The 21,594-nt window shown below is 39.2% G+C and overlaps 2 protein-coding genes across 3 annotated transcripts; one reads left to right on the top strand and one right to left on the bottom strand.

Moving 5' to 3' along the window:
* The first annotated feature begins 1,421 nt into the window (after positions 1–1,421).
* Positions 1,422–5,901, top strand: LOC137261356 (succinate dehydrogenase assembly factor 2, mitochondrial-like). The gene is made up of 4 exons (XM_067799098.1): positions 1,422–1,523; positions 1,691–1,872; positions 4,012–4,121; positions 5,416–5,901. Exons 1-4 carry the CDS (start codon positions 1,461–1,463, stop codon positions 5,526–5,528), a joined length of 468 nt encoding a protein of 155 aa, XP_067655199.1. The 5' UTR covers positions 1,422–1,460; the 3' UTR covers positions 5,529–5,901.
* Positions 5,902–9,011: 3,110 nt separating this feature from the next.
* LOC137261109 (lysosomal aspartic protease-like) lies at positions 9,012–21,594 on the bottom strand. Of its 2 annotated transcripts, none has more exons than XM_067798790.1 (9): positions 21,356–21,594; positions 19,658–19,793; positions 19,082–19,205; positions 18,419–18,537; positions 15,526–15,725; positions 14,742–14,864; positions 13,053–13,194; positions 12,364–12,462; positions 9,012–9,358 (listed from the first exon to the last, which is right to left on the bottom strand). In XM_067798790.1, exons 1-9 carry the CDS (start codon positions 21,409–21,411, stop codon positions 9,197–9,199), a joined length of 1,161 nt encoding a protein of 386 aa, XP_067654891.1. In that variant the 5' UTR covers positions 21,412–21,594; the 3' UTR covers positions 9,012–9,196. The 2 variants fall into 2 exon arrangements, with proteins under 2 accessions (XP_067654891.1, XP_067654890.1); XM_067798789.1 differs by having other exon boundaries at positions 9,012–11,602; positions 21,356–21,593.

Genomic DNA, 21,594 nt, shown 5'->3' with positions numbered 1-21,594 from the left:
TGACTCTAACCATGGTTTGACCGTTCTCGGCGTGACGTACCACTATGCTAACCAACCGACCCTATTATCAAATGTAAAACTACGTTTATCGTGACTCTATCAATGATTTTATGGGCGGTTCAGTCGCCTGAAGCCCTGCAGTATTCTGTGTACGTCAGAAACTTATGATCGAATCCTGCGCCTACATTTTCGAAACTCTCTTAGCACTAAGATAGTCGTACGTGTCATACATTAACATTAACCGACGACTATCTAAGTGCTAAGAGAGATTCGGAAATCTAGGCCCAGGCTCGCTCCAAGTATGTTTCTCGCTGTGTTGGCGCCGGCCATTTACGCGTGTTCATGTTCCTCGCCAAAGTGGTGAACACTGGGCCTTCCTTGTGCATTACACGCTGTGGTTTACTTGGAATGCCGTCCACCCACCCACTCTCTGGACGCCGTTATGCAATAACTCACGAACCCTTTGGTTATGGAAACCACTGTTGACACAAATGCCTTGACTCAGTTGCCGTTGTCATTGGCTTTTAATCAAATTGGTTCAGTTTTAAAAACAATACTTAACACAGTTTGAATCATCACGGTACCAGAAATAGGAAAAGCTCATTCAAAGTGCAGGAGCCAGGTGTTAAGTACTGTTGTAAAACACTCACTGGATGGGATAACGTTTTCCTAAGAGACACTTAATGCGAGCGAGTTTATCTTTACTTTTACACCGCGTTTAGCAATATTCCAGCAATATCACGGTGAGGCCCGGGAACACTTGAAAAGGGCTTCTCACGTTGTATCCATGTTGGGACTCGAACCTCTGGCGTGACGAGCGAAAGTTTTACAACCAGCTTACCCCACCGCTCCTTTTCAAACTCTTAATTTGATCAGTTTACAGAGTCTCCCTGACATGTCATAACTATTTTTCATCATAGACTTCATCATTGTTGTCGTCGTTGTTGCTGATGCTGTTCCGTTTCTGCAATCGAACAAGAACTAGCCGAACGCCGCGATGCAGTCCTTTTACAGTGAAGACATGACTTGACTGCATTGCGGCTCTCGGCTACTCAGGAACATAACTAAACAAAAAGAGGATACTCAACGAGTTTAATGAAAATGGTATTTCACGGAAGCGAGTTTAGTAGTTTGTTTAATACTTCCAATACATATTGATAGAAACTTCGGCTACAGGCTGAGGACTCCCAAGTTTTCCTCGATTCAAACAAGGTGCAGTACCACTGCGACAGCGACATTACCATTGTGACGTCATAGCTCTGAACAGTAGTGACAAATAACCACGAGAATGTCTTGCTCACGAACATAAGTTTCAGCTATGTTTGCATACACACTGAAATCCTTGCAGACACTCTTGTTTGTGGCTCCTGATAATTCTGTTCTACTTCGTTACCGAGTCAAACGGAATTACCTCCCCTGATAAGGGCGGGTAACTCTTAATTTGTTACATAAAGATAAACATGGCTGGGCTTACGAAAACATCGATGGGGCTTAGGCGTTTTATTTATCAGATTCGTCAATGTGTGAGTATTGTTGAAACCACGATTACACTAAGATTTTTGTACCAGCAAATATTTGAGTTAATATATGATGCATGTTATAAATATTTACCGTAGCTAACAGCAAAGAAGTGAAAACAAGTTTGACATTGAAAATCGTCTCTGCGACTATGCATTGTTGCCTGTTTCAGAGAGTGTCAACTCCAATGTTTTTGCGGATGCTGAGTTCCAACCCTGTAGATGCTGGGCCCGACATGGATCCGCCAATACCACCATATGTGGAGAAGACAAATGAGAACGTTGAACTGAAAAGAGCTAGGTTGTTGTACCAGAGTCGCAAGAGAGGAATGTTGGAGAATGGCCTCCTGCTCAGGTTTGTAAGGGCCTGCTTGGTCAAAAGAATATCATTTGGTTTATGATGTTTCAGCATTGAACAAATCTTTCTCACAATGGCCACTTTATTTGAATATTGTAGATTCATTTATACAAATTTATACAGTATACAAACTGTAGGTCTGTATGTAATGTATCCCAAACCAAGCTGAATTCGGCGTTCTGGTGATTTCGGTGATTGCATTGCTAGTGCTATAGGGGAAGTACATGCGCCATCAGAGTGCAGAAACAGTTTCATCAGTAGGGTGAATGCCCAGTTACTGTCGTGAGACGTTTTATTGACAGTTGAAATCCGGAAGTTATGCAAAGTGCAAATACACATCAATATTATGTACCCTAGATCGATAATACCACTAAAATGCAAAATCAATTGACTGCATAACACAAAATAGTGAACAAAATTCAGCAAGCTCAGTAGTCTGCCCGTGACAGGTTATGTATAAAACAAGAAACCACGTGATCAAAACACTCTTGTAGTGCGCAGGGAAAGAATTGGCTCATTGTAAAAAACACATACAAAATACATGTGCCCCGATGTGGCAAGTTGCTGAAATTTTGTCGATATGATGTCATCAATGCTATTTTTGTAGGAGACACATGATGCTTTTGTGTGAAATAGACGAATATATCGTTATCATTCAAGGTTAGCAAAGTCAAAACTTAAAATGATATTAAAGATAAAAATGATGTTTTTGTCAGACATCGTCGAAAACCCCTAATACCAGAGAGCACAAACTATTGCTCACATGATCAGTCTCTGGTGGATTTTTGTAAGTGGCGATTAACAGCTAGGATCAGGAAGTGACTTGTAATTGTATGACAGTTGCTTAGATCAATGTTCATGATGTTGATCACTTGTTTGTCACGCAGACTGAGATTATTTATAGACTGCTGCCATATAAGTGGAATGTTGCCGAGTGCGGTGCTACGTTTACAACAAACAAAAGCTGTCCCCCAACCATGAGTTTGAATTCTGGAACATCATTTGTCATTATTGTGGAATTCACCAAGGTGGTGATCCTCAGAAATGTGCATCACTGTGATCACTTTAGCCACACTTCCCACATCAGCTGACACAGTAATGTAGTTGACATGCTGCTGAAAGTTGCACACACTTTTTCTCTAAACCTTGGTATGACTGAAATGTGACATTAAATATTAACTCACTCACTCTCTCACTCACTCTCTAAACCTTGGATGTTTCTGATTTGTGATAATTGAATCATTCTTAATAGTTCATATCATGTTATGAAATGTCCTGTTTATTGTGCATATGTGTACATCACTGTCATGCACTATTTGTGGAATTAAACATGCATGTGTATTTTTCATTTATTAGACACTGTTTATGCACACACAAGCAGGCACGCACACACACACACACCATTGTTTAATCACATAGACAATATTTGGGAATATTCTGTGCATAAACATGGTTAAAATTACCCAGCTCTTTCTGGAGACATGATTTATTTGAGCCCTAGTGATTAATTTGTAAACTGTTCTAGTAGTGGTTGAAGGTTAACATATATTAACTACCCATCACACTACACATGGTTAGAGAAGGATACAAGTGTGTTAGTTTGTGAATTTTAGTTGTTTTTTCTGAAACTCTATTCTACTGATCCACAAAAAAATGGACTGTGGACTAGATTGTTATGATAAATGGTGGGTACACTCACCAAAGAATATGAATATTTTCTAATGCATAGCTTTCCTAAATTGCTGAAAGGTGAAGGGATGATGTAAATCCAGCTATAGGGGCCATGCAGTAAGCAAATGTACTCGAAGTCCCCGTGGTCCCTAGTATGGTGATCTACCTTCATTTGTTGGTGATGTATAGCCAGTACTATGTATTGTATTGTCCAAATAGTGATATTAGTTATAACTTCCCACACTTAATTTTAATTGAAACTGTGATGTTGTAGTTGTTTTACTGTCCCTCGACAACAGGATTATACAATGTATACATATTCCATTTCAATATCAAACATGCCAATATGAAGTTAAATATTAACTCACTCACTCTAATAAATAGCAGTCTCTTATATGATGTCAGTAACACGCTAAAGTTCTTTGTGAAACGACTTTGACATAATTATCGTAAAACATTTTTCAGTACTTTCGCTGCCAAGCATCTGGATGATCTGAATGAGTCTCAGCTCACGCTGTATGACCGGCTCATCAACCAGCCCACCAACGACTGGGAGATCTACTACTGGGTCACCGGTAGGCCTTTACTGATTGCATTAGCTGGAGATTAGAATGGAACAAATCTATTAATGTTCACTTGGAGATAATGTCAATGGGTGGGATTGGAAAAACTCCTGGTGATCAAGTTTCAGGTCAAACTCAAGACTGGGTTTAGTTGCCGCCAAGCTGTTGACTGCATTCTGTCACTGTTACCCGAGAAGCATGGAGTGCTGCCTGTCAGATTGAAGCAGGAGGCATGCACTGTCTGCCAGTTTTAGTATAGTTTCATGAACATGACATGCTCAGTCTAAGTGAACTTAGGCCCAGTATTATTCATTACACTGCTATACTGAGTCTAACAAACCCTAGTAGGAGGTCACGTTGCCTAACCTTTTGAACTGACCAATGAGAACACAGTTTACCAAATCGCAAAAGTTAACATTTGCATATACCGTTCAAACTTTTACCTCAAAAACATTTGTACTCAAACAATTCCTAATTCTGTTTTCCGCAGGGTCCCTTCTAAGTGATATAAATGGATGATGATATCATTGACAACATTGAGTAAAGAGTCACTGAAAATGATGGTTTGTTAATATTCCAGGATGTCATCTTGGGGAAATATAAGCCAATAGTAACCTGTCATCATAACCCCCTAAATGTATATACTGCCTGTCATATGTCTATGATTTACGTGGATTCTTGTTTCTTGTAGATTAGTGTTAGTGACCAGGGAAGAGAAAATCCAAAATTACTTAAATAGTAGCCATTGTCGCATTGTTTAAATCCCTTCGGTCGTCACATGTTTGATTAGACGGTCATAGATTGCTCAAAGGTTAGCTGATGCAACCTTCTACTAGGGTTTGTTAGACTCAGAACAGCAGTGTGACACATAATACTGAGCCTGAGATTAGTAGGACTGATGAAGTGCTGTCTGTCAGTTTCAGTCACGAGGCATGCACTGTCTGTCAGTTTCAGTCAAGAGGCATGCACTGTCTGTCAGTTTCAGTCAAGAGCCATGCACTATCTGTCAGTTTAGTGGAGAGGCATTTACTGTCACTCAGTTTCATTTCAGCCAAGAGACATACACTGCCTGTCAGTTTCAGCTGAGGAGCATGCACTGTAGTTTCAGCTGCTCATTAAGTCAATATGTCCTTTGAAAGTGCTTGGCTAAATACTTTATTACGCTACAGACATTTGGTGCATGAAATGAAAGGGACACTTTTATGACTACCATTATTGTCTGACCTCCAGAGGTACAAGCACCAGAGACACAGTAAGGTACTTTATTTTGTTAAGACCTGTATGATATCTACTGTTACTTTTTCAGGTGCCAAGCCTACACCTGAAGAGTTCGACAGTGAAGTTATGACCATGTTGAAAGAACATGCACAAAACAAAGACAAGGATTCCCGGATACGCCAACCAGACTTGTACACATAAGTGTTGCATTAAGACAGTTGATATGAACGATATAAGCTGCCAGGTCATTGTATTGTCTTCAGCACAAGATCTCCAGATAATTTGTTTGTTTGAAACAATTGATATTTGTCAACAAGTCCCTGGTCAAATAGATGCCCTTCAATTTTACAAAGTCGTCAGCGTGTTGTAACACATCTTAAAGTCAGTGATGGGTTGATGTGATATATCTAGAATGCAAATGATGGGTTGTACTGACAAGGGACATACTTTGATGGTGTATGTAACTTAATTATATGTGTGGATGATTTCTTGTTGTCAAGGATGTATGTCACTAAGTCATTTGAAGACATGTTTTGTTGCATGCATTCACAGTATAAAGTGAGTTTTGTGAATATAATGATTTTTGTTGTTTTTTAGACAGCTGTCCATGTAAAAAAAATGAGCTAATAATACTTGCTGTTTTTTCTTAAGTGGCATTTAGAGTGAGTGAGTGAGTTTAGTTTTACGCCACACTCAGCAATATTCCAGCTATATGGCAGTGGTCTGTGAATAATCAGGTCTGGACCTGACAATCCAGTGATCAGCAACATGAGCATCAATCTGCGCAATTGGGAACCGATGACATGTGTCAACCAAGTCAGCGAGCCTGACCACCCGATCCCATTAGTCGCCTCTTATGACAAGCATAGTCGCCTTTTATGGCAAGCATGGCCTATTCTACCGTGGACCTTCACTGGTCAGTGGCATTTAGAAGCTGGAATGATGAAGAGGAACACTTTTTATGGAGAGACATCTTCTTTTAATTGTTGACTTCCTCACAAGCCTTGGATATGGTGATCTAATTGTCGAATAAACAGAAAATTTCAGTTGAAAAAATCAATTCCACTGATCATTGTGTATGTATTTCTTGTTCAATGCTACACTAAGAAACATTACACCTAGGTGTTGGTAGACAGTAAAGTACCGTATCAGGCCAGTTATCCAGATAATCCAGTGATCATTTGAATCCCCTTTGACATGGCTCATTTCCCTGTTTTGCCAGAATCTTGTTAAAGGTGCTAAGCCAGCTTGACACATCCTTTTGACTGTGTTTCATTCCTTAGCCAGAAAGGCTATTCCGTTGCATAGACCTGAAGGACCTCTGCATACTGGCAGCACATCTGCAGAGCAGACTTTCAACTGTAAGGAATCCCCATTATGTTGTGAGTGATCTGAAAAATCAGTTTTCCTGTGCAAGGGGCACCAAATTACCCGAGGGAAGTTGACCTATATCACAATTTGTGTAGAGGGAGAATAACGTATTCGATGCCAAGCCATCTTCTGTTTCAAATGTTTAAAAGGTCAAAAACTCTTTTGGACCATGCACTTGAAGTTAAACTGGTAATGGATGCAAACTTGATCTCATCACTATATGGCTGGAATACTGGCGATGTGATTTAAAACCCAACTCAACCCAACATTCTGCAGGACTGCATCCTGAGTTTTGTAAGATTTGCAATGCTCGTGGTTCAGAATCAAGTTTTGAAATCGGTATGTTAGCTCTGCGTTACTTTATGAGAGCTTACTCATTCTCCGTTAATTTCACATAAACTGATCCATTGTTTTCAGTATTGGTAGTGAAAGCAGAGAAATGCTAAATCATTGTTCATTTAAATAAGTATAGCAATTGCCTGAAAAATTTCCTGAGGCGAAATTAAGTGAAAACAGAGTATCCACTTGCTTTGTTGAGAGATATTATTTGGTTTATTTATTGTTTCTTACAGTTTGTTACTGTTTGATAGCAGGGTGTGAATACTCAAAGCTGGACCAGACGATCCAGTCATTGACTTCACGAGCATAATGTTCACAACTGACAGACAAGGACATGTATCAATGCAGAATAAAGTCCGAGAGCCTGACTACCTGATTCCATGTTACCTGTCACCAAGCATTGTTTGCAGTTTAAGTAAACTTAGCCCCAGTGTTATTTGTTACAAGCCTACATTGGGTCTAACAAAACCTAGCAGGATGTCGCATCGGGTAACCTTTGAGCGACCTCTGACCATCCAATCAAAAGCAAGATGGCTGAACTGATTCAACCAATCTGACAACGGCTTCTGTTTGGGTTTTGGCGTGACTTACAAAGTACACCGGTCGCCGACACTGATCGCTCAACAAACGAAAATCAGCATGTAGCACTGATATTTGACCTGCAGTATATACATTTTTTGTTTTCTGTTGACATGCTTACCATTAGCTAATATTTCAGCTAGAGGACATCCTTTAATATTTTCAAAAAAACTATTTTCAGTATTGTTTGATGAGTATGTTTTTAGAAATAGGCTTCACACATTGTGCGCATGTTGGGAATCAAACCCACTTTAACCACTAAGTTACCCCATCGTCCATGTTTGCTAAAGTTTTCTTACACTGACTGTCTTGGGTTGTAAATGTTTGTGTATGTGTTCTCTCACCATCATGGCTGACAGTGAAAACTAGGTGAGTGAGTGAGTCAAGTTTTACGCCGCACTCAGCAATATTGCAGCTATATGGCAGTGGTCTGTAAATAATCATGTCTGGACCAGACAATCCAGTGATCAACAGCATGAGCATGGATCTGCACAATTAGGAACCGATGATGAGTCAGCCAGGTCAGCAAGCCTCATCACACGATCCTGTTAGTCAGCTCTTACAACAAACATGAATTACTGAAGGCCAGTTCTAACCCTGACCTTCACGGATGTGAAAAATAGGTTTCATCATCATACAGAAGATAGCACATGGTTTGAATGGTGACTTCCATTGTCTCAAGGATGTGATAGATAGGTGCATTCCATCATCTCACAATGTAAGGACCTATGCCCATTTTTGACAACCTCATGCACTGGTTTTAAATCAGTACTAGTAATTACATTGGGTAATATTCCCGATTCTGATCCAAAACCCTATGGCCCCTTGACATGCAGTAAGGTCCAAACAGTTTTGCCCAAAATGGGGTTGAGGTGAGGTGAAATGGGGCTTTCGGTTGTACTTACAAATATTTCAATCATAGGACAAGTGCATGCATGCATAAAACAGTCATTTGGGCGGTCCTCATTGTGCTTAAGGATGGAGTAGGCTGATGCCGGATTAGAAGGCATTCAATTGACCATAAATGAACTAGCTTCTGCTGGGACCAAATTCTAGCATCGATATTAAGGGCATGATGAACTGGAGCGATGGTGGTTTTAAGGGCTTCCACTGTATCAATAATTATCAGAATGCCTGCTTTGAGCTAAAGTGACACAAAAATGTGTGAAACAAATCAATTTGTCACATCTTGTAACATTTATGGTGACATACTTATTCACGGATGTATATCAAAATATTTAGAAGTGGCCCATAAATTAACTTTATTTAGGCACTAATTGTTCATGTAACATTGTTCACCTACCTGCCCTAGAAGGTGCTGTCTGCGATAAACACCTCAAATAACTAACAAGCTGAACAAACCAAGCGACAAATAGGACTCAATAAAAACTTGTCTTTGTAGAGAAGGTTTATTCCATACACTCAACATTTTACAAAATATACAAATGCCCAAATCTACATTCGCACAATGTTTGTAAACCACAATGAAAGACTTCCACACAGGGATATTTAAGTGACATAATTTATATTTTGATGTCGTTACCTCCACCTTTAAGTAGTGGAATAGCTTACATAGAGTCTTATTTGCTTGTGGCAAATCCAACCCTGTTATTACCAAGATCAAATTCTGTGTACTGAGGTCCAATAAAGACGTCTCCAAGGATCCATAGGGGTCCACGTGGTGGTGGCACATCAAGGGGGGTGAAGCCACTGAGGCAGATGGTTGTACCACCTTGACTCACCTGAGAACAAACACCCACAGTGTAGGGACACAGAGACAGAGAGACAGGCAAGATAGACCACAACCAGCTGCTACAGGACTAGTGCTGATCCATTAAGCTGGATGCTTAGATGTAACGGGAACACATGTATATGCTTATCTACTTTCAGAAGGGATACTGAAATATTTCATACTGAGACCGGGGTCAAATACAGTGTAAACAGAGTATTCAGTCAATGTGGAAATACAGTAGGCACACCAGGGCTTTTTTTTTACATTTGTAATTCCATAAACACAGAGTGAAAGAAGATAATTCTTAATTGACTTGAAGCTGCACAAGCCAATATCAAATATCCAGGTTATCAGTAACATTCAGACTATCTCAATACTCTTTCTTAATCAAAAGTTGAATAGTATTTTTTCAAAGTACCCCGCAACACATCTAAAAAAAATCATGCTTTCACGGACTCTTACAAAACAAGTAACAGCTCAATGGATCAAGATGCTAGAAGAGTGTCCAAGGTCTCCACTCATGCTAGGGTGAAGGAGAGGTTAAAAACATGAGTCTACTGCAAGAGAATGAAGGGGAGAAAGTTCAAGAGAAATCAATGATTAAGATTATATAATATGGCTTCATGCATGCTATTTGTGCCTCTGATGTCTATAAAGTTAACATTAAAAATATTGTCCTCTGGCAAAAACATTTCATCAGGTGCATCAGAAGGAGGCATAAATGTTCTTTGGCATTAATGATAGACTTAATCTTGTAGGAATTGACCACATAGTTCAACGGAAACTTTATCCTTTATCCGCTCATCTTGTGGTTGAAGCAGCTGTAATCAATGCAGATTAAAAAACTTTCAAACCACCCTTCTCCAGCTACAGATGGAAACAAAGAACTGCAAGACAAAAGATATTAGATATGCCAAGCAGAAAGGACAAGCATGGAGGCAGAAACAGGACAATGATGACAGAGAAAAGGCATTCATGCATATGTTTGCCAAACTAGGTGTTCAATCTGCTATAGTGTTGGGTTTTTTTCTGCAACTACTCCTTGGCTACAATCAAACGATTATGATTACAACTTCTGGATATATAAGTTTTGTAAATGTTTGTTTGTGATGTTAGAAGGTCAAATACAATCCTCTAAACACCAGCAAGACCAATTATATGGACACTGAAGATTAATTAAGCAATATCAAGTGTTAGTCAAGTGTTTAAATTAGCTAATGTTACATCCAACGTTTAGTAATACTGGACAATGGAATGCATACAAGAGTGTCAATAATGCCATCAAAATTCATGCAAAGAAACGCTTTTTGCTACACAGATTTAGTCAAAGGTTAATATTAGTCAGTCTCCAGCCATACACTGTCAGGGGATTTCGTTTTAAGATTTCAAGCACTAAAATGCCAAGAAAAGCTCAAATATTCAAAAGCATACCAGACACTTTGTTGGTGCATTTTCAATTTTCGATAAGTACATTTTCAGATTTCATCCCTTCTTTACCACACATACAACTACAATCTGGGTTACACTGCAGAAATATAAACATCTTTACCAACAACAAATAAAGACTCTGATTAAATCCACAAATTAGTCATTACACCGAGATTCAAAGTTTTCAAATGTAAACATTGAGTGGTCTTTCAGACAAGATTTCACATGCTCAAATAACACTGATTAACGCAGATCACAACAAATTAGGCTGTGCCTCACTGGACAGATTTCTCCCTTCCTTGATTCATTCATTCTGTGGTCTACATACCATCCACTTATGTCTACCTAGCACTACAGTGATTCCTATGAATTTTATACCTTTAGAAATTAAAGGTGTAAAAACATAAACTGGTAACATCTGTATCTCCATGTTTTCAAGTACATGTACAAATTATTATCAATCTTGATTGTACAGTGTCATAAAGAAAATCATTAATTAGGGAGTTTTAAACTAAATCTGTGTCTTAGTCTTACACAACCAATTTTCATGAATGTTACACCAAAAATCTCACACTGCAACCTTAATCATCGAAATCAATTCAGATATAGTCAACATATCTGAAACATAAGTGTCTTCTTAACAATTTTCATGAAGTGACAACTAGTTTGCTGATTGTGCAAATCCAACACGATTTTTGCCAAGATCAAACTCTGTGTAGTATGCTCCAATGAAAACATCTCCCAAGATCCACAGGGGACCCATAGGAGGCGGCACATCCAGAGAAATAAAGCCACTCAGACAGATGCTCACCCCGCCCTCAGAAACCTGTAAAGGTACATGGCATTGTGGGTAATATTAGGCTAAGCAGGGAACGGACGGTAAGGTGAATTGAGTTAGTCAATCGTTCACTGTTTTCAGGTACTCACAATGTATATGTGATCAGAATTGTACAAAGCAATCTGAATCAGGGACATTTGTTGGGAAGACATATAAATACAGAAGTCTGGCTGTTATTCACACCATCAGTGAATGCACAATGTGCAGGATATTTCCTTGGATTTCTTGTTCTGTTTTAGAAATCATGTATCAAATGTTCAGACATGATTTCTTTTGACTTTTCATTTCTTTTATAAATCATGGGAAATAGGAATTGCGTCATCCCCATTTTTGTAGGGGAGAAAAAGAGGGGAAGAAGAAGTCATCATCACTGAATAGACGCTGAGAGGGAGAGGAAAAGGAGGTAAACAGACTTATTGAGTAACATGCGGAACATTGAAAAGCATGGCTAATAGAAGCATAAGAACACATCTCTGAGATTCATTTAACCAGTTTTGTCACATAATAACCAACATTTTTCACCAACATGGTACATAAAGTAACCAGGACATTGTGACCTCAAGACCCAATTTTGTTACCTGTTACAGCAACAGAGCTTGTAACCATAGTAATCAGGCTGGACACCGGACATGGACACACTTCGGAGAAACATGACCAAAACACATCCAAAGTTTCAACAAACCTCTCTCATGAAAGTCTACTATGGTCCCTGGTCTATTGTCTAATGGTCAAACACTGACACAACTTACCCTGAGGACATACTGCTGTCCTGTCAGACTGAATACTTTTCCTCCAATAGTGAAATTGATGACGGGCAGGCTGGGGATCTTGTTACAGTCAATCATGTACTGCGGATAGATTTACCTCATGTAGTCAACAACTTAAAATATGGACAACAATAAGTATTTCTTAAGGAGCTGTTGTAACAATGGTAACCAAGCTGACAATGCTTGACTATCCAGTCCCATAGTGATGAAGATGGGGGAAATTACTGAGAAACAATTTGTCTCAGGAACTTATCACAATGGAATGGTTAAAACAAAATCAGGATATGAGTATCCATTACTGAAATTTTTGTTTGTTCTTTAAAGTTGCAATCAGCAATATTCCAACTATAAGGCAACAGTCTGTAAATAATGGAGTTTGAACCAGAAAATCCAGCATCATTAGAATCAATCTACACAACTGACAGTTATGGCAGCAAGGGCGACCACTCAATCCTGTTAGTCTCCTCTTATGTTGCTGTTATGTTTATCTGTCCTAACTGTGATTTTCATCTTACAAAAAGCCCAAAACTGAACTTGTACACTAAGTGGCACCACAGTTTGCAGTTATTCTCCCACTGATGATATTGATACATAAAACAGAAAGATAGTAAACAGTAAGAGTTTCTTTCACATGATTTGAAAGTCCAGTCCTAAAAGTCAATCATATTTACCTCTCCCTTTGCCAGTGGTGTTGCACCAATGGCCTGGTTCAGCTTGGTGACCTCTGATGTCGGTCCAGCCAGGAGAGAGGTGCCAGTGTCTGCGATGGCATTGCAGCCTCCTTGACAGAATGACGTTGAACCAAGTGTGATGCTGAAATATTCAGTAACATTCAATCTATATAAATCTGAGTTGATATCAAACAAGCCCAAACAGAGTCAGCGTCATCCAGAGGCAGGGTTCTTAAATGTCTTCCTACTTAAGTGATCAAATTCTAGTCTTCATCCTCAATAATGAATGGGAAATTTCTAGTGCTGACTGTTGCATCACCAGTGACTGTTACAAGTTAGGATCTATCCATGTCTATCTGAAAATCAATATCTACATAAAAAACATGGGTCTTTTATCACAAAGAGATTCAAACGTGGACCAAAAACATGAAAAGGGCCAAATATATTGGACGATGCACAGGGAATGAGAAACGTTTGGTAAATTCACTAAATTTGACCAAAATGTGCATGGCACTTACCAGACAAAGGAGTGAGTTTAGCTTTACGCCACTTTCAGCAATATACAAGCAATGCCACGGTAGTGTACACCAGAAATGGGCTTCATGCATGATTGTACCCATGTGGGGCATTGCACCAGGGTCTTTGTCATGACAAGCCAATGCCTTAACCACTGGAATACCCAACTACCCCTCCTTATTTGTGAACCTGTGAAGAAGCAGGCTAGAACTGACCGTTGCATCCCAGCTACATACATCAGTGATCATGCTGTTGAACACTGCATTGTCTAGTCTGCATTAGGCTAGAATACGCCATATACCTGGAATACTGTCAAGTGCAGCTATATACCTGGAATATTGCTAAGTGCAGCTATATTATATATCTGGAATATTGCTAGGTGCAGCTATATACCTGGAATATTGCTAGGTGCAGCTATATTATCTGGAATATAGCTAGGTGCAGCTATATTATCTGGAATATAGCTAGGTGCAGCTATATACCTGGAATATTGCTAGGTGCAGCTATATATCTGGAATATAGCTAGGTGCACCTATATAGCTGGAATATTGCTAGGTGCAGCTATATACCTGGATTCTATTGCTCAGTGAAGCCATACAGCTTGAATATTGCAAAGCTCAGCGTACAATTAAACTCAATTAATCCAGATTAATGAACTGGGCATTGATCTCACCATGCATTTTTGACACACTGACTGGTAAAGCCACCAAAAATATACATTGGAAAGTGGACATCATATGAAATGAGTGAGTGGGTTTCATGTTACGTCACCTTCCGCAACATTCCAGCTATATTGGTGGTGGTCTGTAAATAATAGAGTCTGGACCAATCCAGTGATCAACAGCATGAGCATCGTTCTGCGCAATTGGGAACCAATGACGTGTCAACCAAGTCAGCAAGCCTGACCACTCAATCCTGTTAGTCGCATCATACAAGCGTAGTTGCCTTTATGGCACGCATGGGTTGCTGAAGGCCTATTCTACCCCCGATCTTCATGGATCTATTGAGGTTACTCCCATGCCTTTTCGGACAGGGTGAGCCAGTGGTTTAACACCACTTTGAAAAGTATTCCAATTATATCACACAGTACAAATATATATATATATATGCGATTCTTACATAAATGAAAATGACAAATATGTTTTTCGTATACAAAATACGAGAGCCAATTACCCATCCATTCTAAACTCCCAATATCCCTGCTTCGTGACTGGAACATAGGTGAAGTTGCCAGAGTACTTGTCTGGGTCACTGCCTCCGAAGATGAGCTCACCACCTTCCTTTGCTTTAGGGTCACTGAAAACAGCAGACAGCCATGTGGGATCAAGGTGGTGCAACATTACAAGATGAAAATCATTTCCTGAAACTCAAGCATCATGCATTGGTAGCTTTCACACCTACAGTCTGTTTGACTAGAAAGTGTCCCCATGAAATGTGAAATATATCGGTATAAATAGGCAGTTAAGAAATGTTGCGAAGCAAAATGTCCATGAACAACCATGAGCCAAACACCTTTCAATCTATTAGAAATTGTCAAGTATCACAGAAATATTTGTTAAACAAAGTATCATCAACTTAAACATGAATGTTGACGGTGGGCACAGAGGGGCACATGGCAAAGTTGGGAGTAGACAGTTACAGAGGCGATTATCTCCAAATCTACTCTGAATGATCTGAGACTTCATCATCAGTGGCTAGACTGAAACAAAATGGGGACCACAATCTGACTTAGGCAGAAGGAAAAGGCAAGATAGACAGACAAAATGGGAACCAGATGCCAACTTAGGCAGAAGATGAAGGCTAGACGGAGAGACAAAATGGGGACAACATGCCCACTTAGTCATAAGGAAAAGGCTAGACGGAAAGACAAATTGGGGACCACATGCCAACTTAGCAAAGAAGGAAAAGTCTAGGGACATTACTGATTCAGGTAAAAGACGGATTACTGGATGCTTACCGACTCAGGTAGAAGGAGAAGACAGACTGTGGAACAAGTGATTGCTGCACCATGTTGTAGAAGACAGGTACAACCTGATCTACAGAGATGGAAGAATAGCCCAATCCAAGGATTCCATCAAACTTGGCAGCAACAAATGTGATCCCAGGCTGTTTGGTGGCCTCAGCAAAGGTCTGTTTCTTCACCTCTACGCTGCCAATCTGCAAAAGGTTAAAAGGCAAACACTGCATGAGTAATTTTGTTGAACCAATCAATACACTGAGAGAAAAAAAGCACAAGCCAGGGAGCTGGGTACTGTCAGACAAATGCTAAAAATACACAATGTTTCCAGCGACTTGGTTTTCACTTGGACTTGGTTACTGCTACTGCATACGTTACAGTATAACATTCACCACAAGACACTACGTTACCAGTCATGTGGTTGCCATGGATACCTGGTACTGTTGTATGCAGCCGAGTTACCAAATAGTATAAATGATGTACTACAGCCCTTAGCACTAAGACTATTTTAAAGCTATGTTAAGGTATGGTGTTATGGTCAAGGTATGGGAGTTATGGTCATCTTAGCGCTAAGGCTATTTTAAAGCTATGTTAAGGTATGGGAGTTATGGTCATCTTAGCGCTAAGGCTATTTTAAAGCTATGTTAAGGTATATGAGTTATGTACACCTAAGCGCTAAGGCTATTTTAAAGCTACATTAAGGTATGGGAGTTATGGTCATCTTAGCACTAAGGCTATTTTAAAGCTATGTTAAGGTATATGAGTTATGTACACCTAAGCGCTAAGGCTATTTTAAAGCTACATTAAGGTATGGGAGTTATGGTCATCTTAGCACTAAGGCTATTTTAAAGCTATGTTAAGGTATATGAGTTATGTACACCTAAGCGCTAAGGCTATTTTAAAGCTATGTCATGGTATATGAATTATGGTCACCTAAGCACTAAGGCTATTCTAAAGCTATGTTAAGGTATGGGAGTTATGGTCACCTTACCGCTAAGATCGCTCTGTACAACAGCATCCTGCTGAATATATCCTGCTAATGGTGACCCCCAAACAAAATTGTCCTGACAATGTGTCATGTGAGCTTCTGACACTACAGTAAATGGAAGGTCATAACATAATTTATTATCCTTGAGGTAAATTTGTTGATTGGTTAATAGCCAAAGCACATGAGGCCATATAGGCAGATTTGACAGGGCGTATGAACCGTACACTCTTTTTAAATCTGTCACGTGACACACTAAACAGGTTGTATGAATGACCTTGACCGCAGATGGGATGTGGCTGCCAAACAGCCGATCACTCGAAATTTTAGAGTTGACATACACAATCATGACTATAAAAAGAGTAATAAAATTGTTGCCATCATTTCATTTTTGTTTGCGTCAGTAAATGTAACAAACAAACCCAACTGTTTATGTTTTTCACTTGTCGTTTAACAAAACCACAAAATTGATCATTTCTTATCATAAACAAGGTTATCTCCCTTTGTGGCTATTTAGGAAATATCAGGGCAAAACATCTTACATTTCATTCTGCCAAGGGTTGAATGTTGTTCAAAGATCAGCTAAATTAATAGATCTTAAGGGTAATAAATTTGTCACAAAGTGTTTTGAAATGGTGTACAGGACTGTAAGACTGGCTGCACCTCAGGAAATACCGAATTTACATGGGTCTTACAGTCCCCTACACCCATTCAAAACACTGTGTAACTAACAGTCTTGTGTATGGTGATGTGTTAGTGTTGATTGTTTAATGAAGCCTGTAAATAATTAGGGCTTGATAAGAACTACTGTCAGTTGATGAATTAGATCCAGAGCCAGTCCTATAAATAATCCAATATGGACCATACAATCCAGTGATCAATAATTCATGCTGTTAAGAGTATGACAATACACTCCAACCTGGGTCACCCAGCAACATGTTATACTATCAAGCCTGGTTAATCTGACATCATCTGCAACATAGCAAACTGTCAGATTAACGAGGACATCAAACTAAATGAGACTAAATTACGTTTATTCAATTTGCTACCTAAAAAAGTATTGCATAAAGCTGATTGTCAGATAAACGGAGGTTGGGTTAACGAGAATTTACTGTATTTCAGTATACACTTTCGCAGTAAAGAATATATTCTAGTACTTTTGTTGTGGGGTGGGGGCGTACACGCTCAGGCTCAGGCACCTGATGGCCACCACACCGAGTCCACCTTCTAACTCGCTCAGCCACCACGGCTTCCACATAAGTGGAAGTTGGACACTGGTAGCTTACTGAGAAAGTGCAATCTAAAATATAACATATCTTATATTTGATCTCTTTTTACGTGGCATTGTGTACCCAACACTGAATCTGTTGTAAGGTTGTTCCCAGTAATTGGACAGCATTGCCTAATGCAACAATAATCAGTCTTGTCGTCTTCATCGAGTAAACGTCTGTGATGATTGTAATGCAGGCCTGAAGACCTTACACCGTACACCTAATCCATTTAGTCAGCCCCGAAGCACCAATTCTACACAGAGATGCCAACCCTGAATCAAATGAAAGCGGAGTCATGTCTTGCCCAGAGCATGTGAAGGGGATCAGAACCCTTTTGACAGTGGGTGTCTAAGGGGGTCTCCCCTACAAAAGTAGATTTAGTCTGCTGGAAATATGATATTTCTGGGCATACTTAATCAGATACTACGGAACTCAAATGAACATATTCAAACCGCTACTTATTAAAATTCTTTCAAACATTCTAAATTTATAAACATATTTGTGTTTTCTAAAAATCGGAGTTTTTTTACAGACAAATCAGAGAGTAGATTTTGTGTTTGAAAATCGGAGTGGTTGGCATCTCTGTTTACATACAAAACTGTACTTACTGTTACATCATCAGCAAAACTGTACTTACTGTAACATCATCAGTGCTGAGGAAGCCACTGAGCTCACCAGTGCCATACTGGATGGCGAATTTTGTGCCGTTGGCGATGTATGTACTGGACTTGGTACTGTCATATTTGTTATGGAGCACTGGGGAAGAAAACACACAATATCACAAACACAGCTGGACTATGTGAGTGAGTTTAGTTTTCTGCCACACTAAACAATATTCCAGCTGTATGATGGCAGTCTGTAAACAAAAGAGTCTGGATCAGACAATCCAGTGATAACAGCATGAGCATGGACCTATGCAATTGTGATGCGATGACATGTGTCAGCCACAAAGTGCATGTCAGTTTTTAAGACACAAATCAACAATAAATCTAAGATTATAAGCATAAGTATGTCAGATGACTTTTCTTAACTTTGAATAGCTATGGCACCGAAACATTGCTGTTTACAGACACATCTCAGCTATAACATCTCTTGTAAACAGGGATCAGCTGTGTATCTGTTTTGCTATGGTTTTATGGGAAATACATTATGGAAACATGTTTCTGTGCACCAAAGCCTCGGATGTTTTAACACACAATTTTGCAACTGGTGCAATTGGGTCACCATCTTTCACATCAAACCCTGACTATGTGCACACGTTCTAGTCTTTCTTCAACATGTACAAGCAGCAGGTACTTACAACAGGCAATATCGGTCAAAGAACATTTCTTGGATGGCACCCACAAGTTGGAAGATCCGGTATCAAAGACTACCTTGAAGTTCTGGGGTGGTGTTCCAATACTGATGGGTCCATAGTACTGGGCCTGGAAGGAAACTGTTTGTCAGTGGTGGAATAAAACATCAGGCAACACCATAACAACACACAATTCATGACACTAACTACCTGGACTTACTGGTGTTTACTTATTGGTGCTCTGATACCGACAGCCCACTGCCAGCAAAAAGAGGTACACTTACATTACTTAACATCTTGGCAAACATGCAACATTGTAGTTAACACCCATCCTTCAACACCATGTCACACATCATTGCAACAATAAACATCAATTCTAGAATCAACATCAATTCAACACTCATCACCACTGGAACAAACAGAATATGTTAAAGACATTATAATAGCTCTAAATTTGGTATTTAAAACCTCATGCTATGCAATCGTTTTTAAATGAAAGTTAGAGCTAACATAATTTTGTTATATACCTCTGATTTTCCAACACAGTATGTTTATCTCCTAATTAGCCTGAAAATGACTCACATCAAGGTAGTTACTGAGAGGTTCCGGGTCGGGTCCATTCAAGTTCCTGGCAGTGTACTTCATTGTAAGGCTCTCAATAGACATGCCATGTTCTTTCAAAGTTTGACGAGTAGTCTTGAATTTGTATAGTGGAATTCTGCAAATAAAGTTTAATATTAGTGTTTGTGGTAGGATTTGTACGAGTGTGTGCTTAGTTGAAATCTTTTGCTCATGAAATGTTCATTACAATCCTTCATTTCAAAGTTTATGTTTTATATATTGCTGTTTAAACATAATTTACAAAATTAAGCAGATCAGAATCTATACATGCAAAATACTCATGCAAAATATTGTTTGTTTTCTCACTTTGTTTTTTGCATGAAACACTGAACATGAACACTGAACATTAAAAGCCGACCAAGACCGCACATATTATATATAATTACATATTATCACATGTAAAATGGAATAATAGTGTGGGGCAGATACTACATTCAAACCCTCAAAGTTAAATGTAGTCAAATGAACTAAAAACACAAATTGAGGAAAAATATATCAGGAAATATATTCCTCTATATATTTCCCTGGTCAGAAACAACAGGGAAAAAGACATTCAAGGGAAAAAAATCTTGTTACCCACACATCAGACAGCATTATTGGGACACGCTGAGGATGACAGCACCAGGCCAAATAAAAACATGTTGTGGTTCCAACTACAGCTCTTTAAAATTAGGTAGGTAGGTAGGAATATTTTTTTAACAATTTTTTAAGCATACTAAAACTAATAACATATTTATCAATGTGTAATTGTTTATTTCAACAAGTTTACAGCCATCATGTCAACTTTCTAGAAAGATTGATGTCTGTCGGTGCCAGGAAAAAGACAAACGTAGCATGGTTAGGTCATGGTGACATAAACCACCATGTGAGTGTCACACTAAGTAAATAAACTGGATCTGGATTCAGTGAACAGTCACCTCTTATGTCAAGATAACTGTGGACAATACAATGATCTTGAATTTCTATTTGTATCCATATGTTGTACTATTAGTGGATAGCTTGAAGACTGAATGTAAGCCTGATTTGAGTGGCCATGCTGGTTAAACCACAGTGAATAGCAATTCATCTACAGGTTTGCACATTGTGTCAGTTGAGCCAGTACAACTACACGAGCTTGGTTTGTTGCTGGCATATTAAGGCTAATGAATGTGAGTTCGAACGTATGATTTTCGGATCCTGGCACTCAGAAGGACGCAACTCTGTGCCTATCGTGGTGGTGTTTTTTCACTGTGCCTTTACATCAAAATATAATGTACCCTAAGAGTTCCACCCGTACGCCCTACCCCAATCAAAAGCCAAAACTACAGACTGACATGCATAGCTCACCCTAACTATACATTTAATAAACTAGAACAGGTATATATGTAAAAAATAAATCAATCAATGAACTAATTTCAGTGTTGGAATGTTACACCGGGGAAAGTGGAAATATTCCATGTGGAAAGAGAAGTGTATTGGCGGAATTCTTTCCTAATATACTTATTAATAACTAAAACATATGTTTTGATACTTAATGTTTTCCCACTGTTTGCATACATTGTGCTGTACTGATATAGCAGCAACGCAAAACCTTGACCGGGACAAAAATATAAGAAAATGTCCTATATAGTTTCTGATTACCCATGAACAACTACAATGTAACATGAAAAGGCTTGTTACCTGACAAGTCCATAGCAAGTGGCCAATAAGGCCAGACAGACGATAATTGTTTTCATCACTGTTCAGCTTCTCACTTCGCTCCACAAGACAAGATTCTGAGGAAAGCTTCGAACAGTCGTTCAGCTTTAAGCGTGAGCCCCGGAACAAGTGTATTTGAACGCAAACGCGATATAAATACTATTAGATGCACGACTGTCTATCATGGCATGTGACACCCATGCGGAGAGTCAGGCGAATCT

This window comes from Haliotis asinina, chromosome 14 (assembly GCF_037392515.1).
Source record: "Haliotis asinina isolate JCU_RB_2024 chromosome 14, JCU_Hal_asi_v2, whole genome shotgun sequence".
Lineage (NCBI taxonomy): Eukaryota > Metazoa > Mollusca > Gastropoda > Lepetellida > Haliotidae > Haliotis > Haliotis asinina.
Note: the sequence above shows the minus strand (reverse complement) of the source record. Positions and strands in the feature narration are given on the sequence as shown.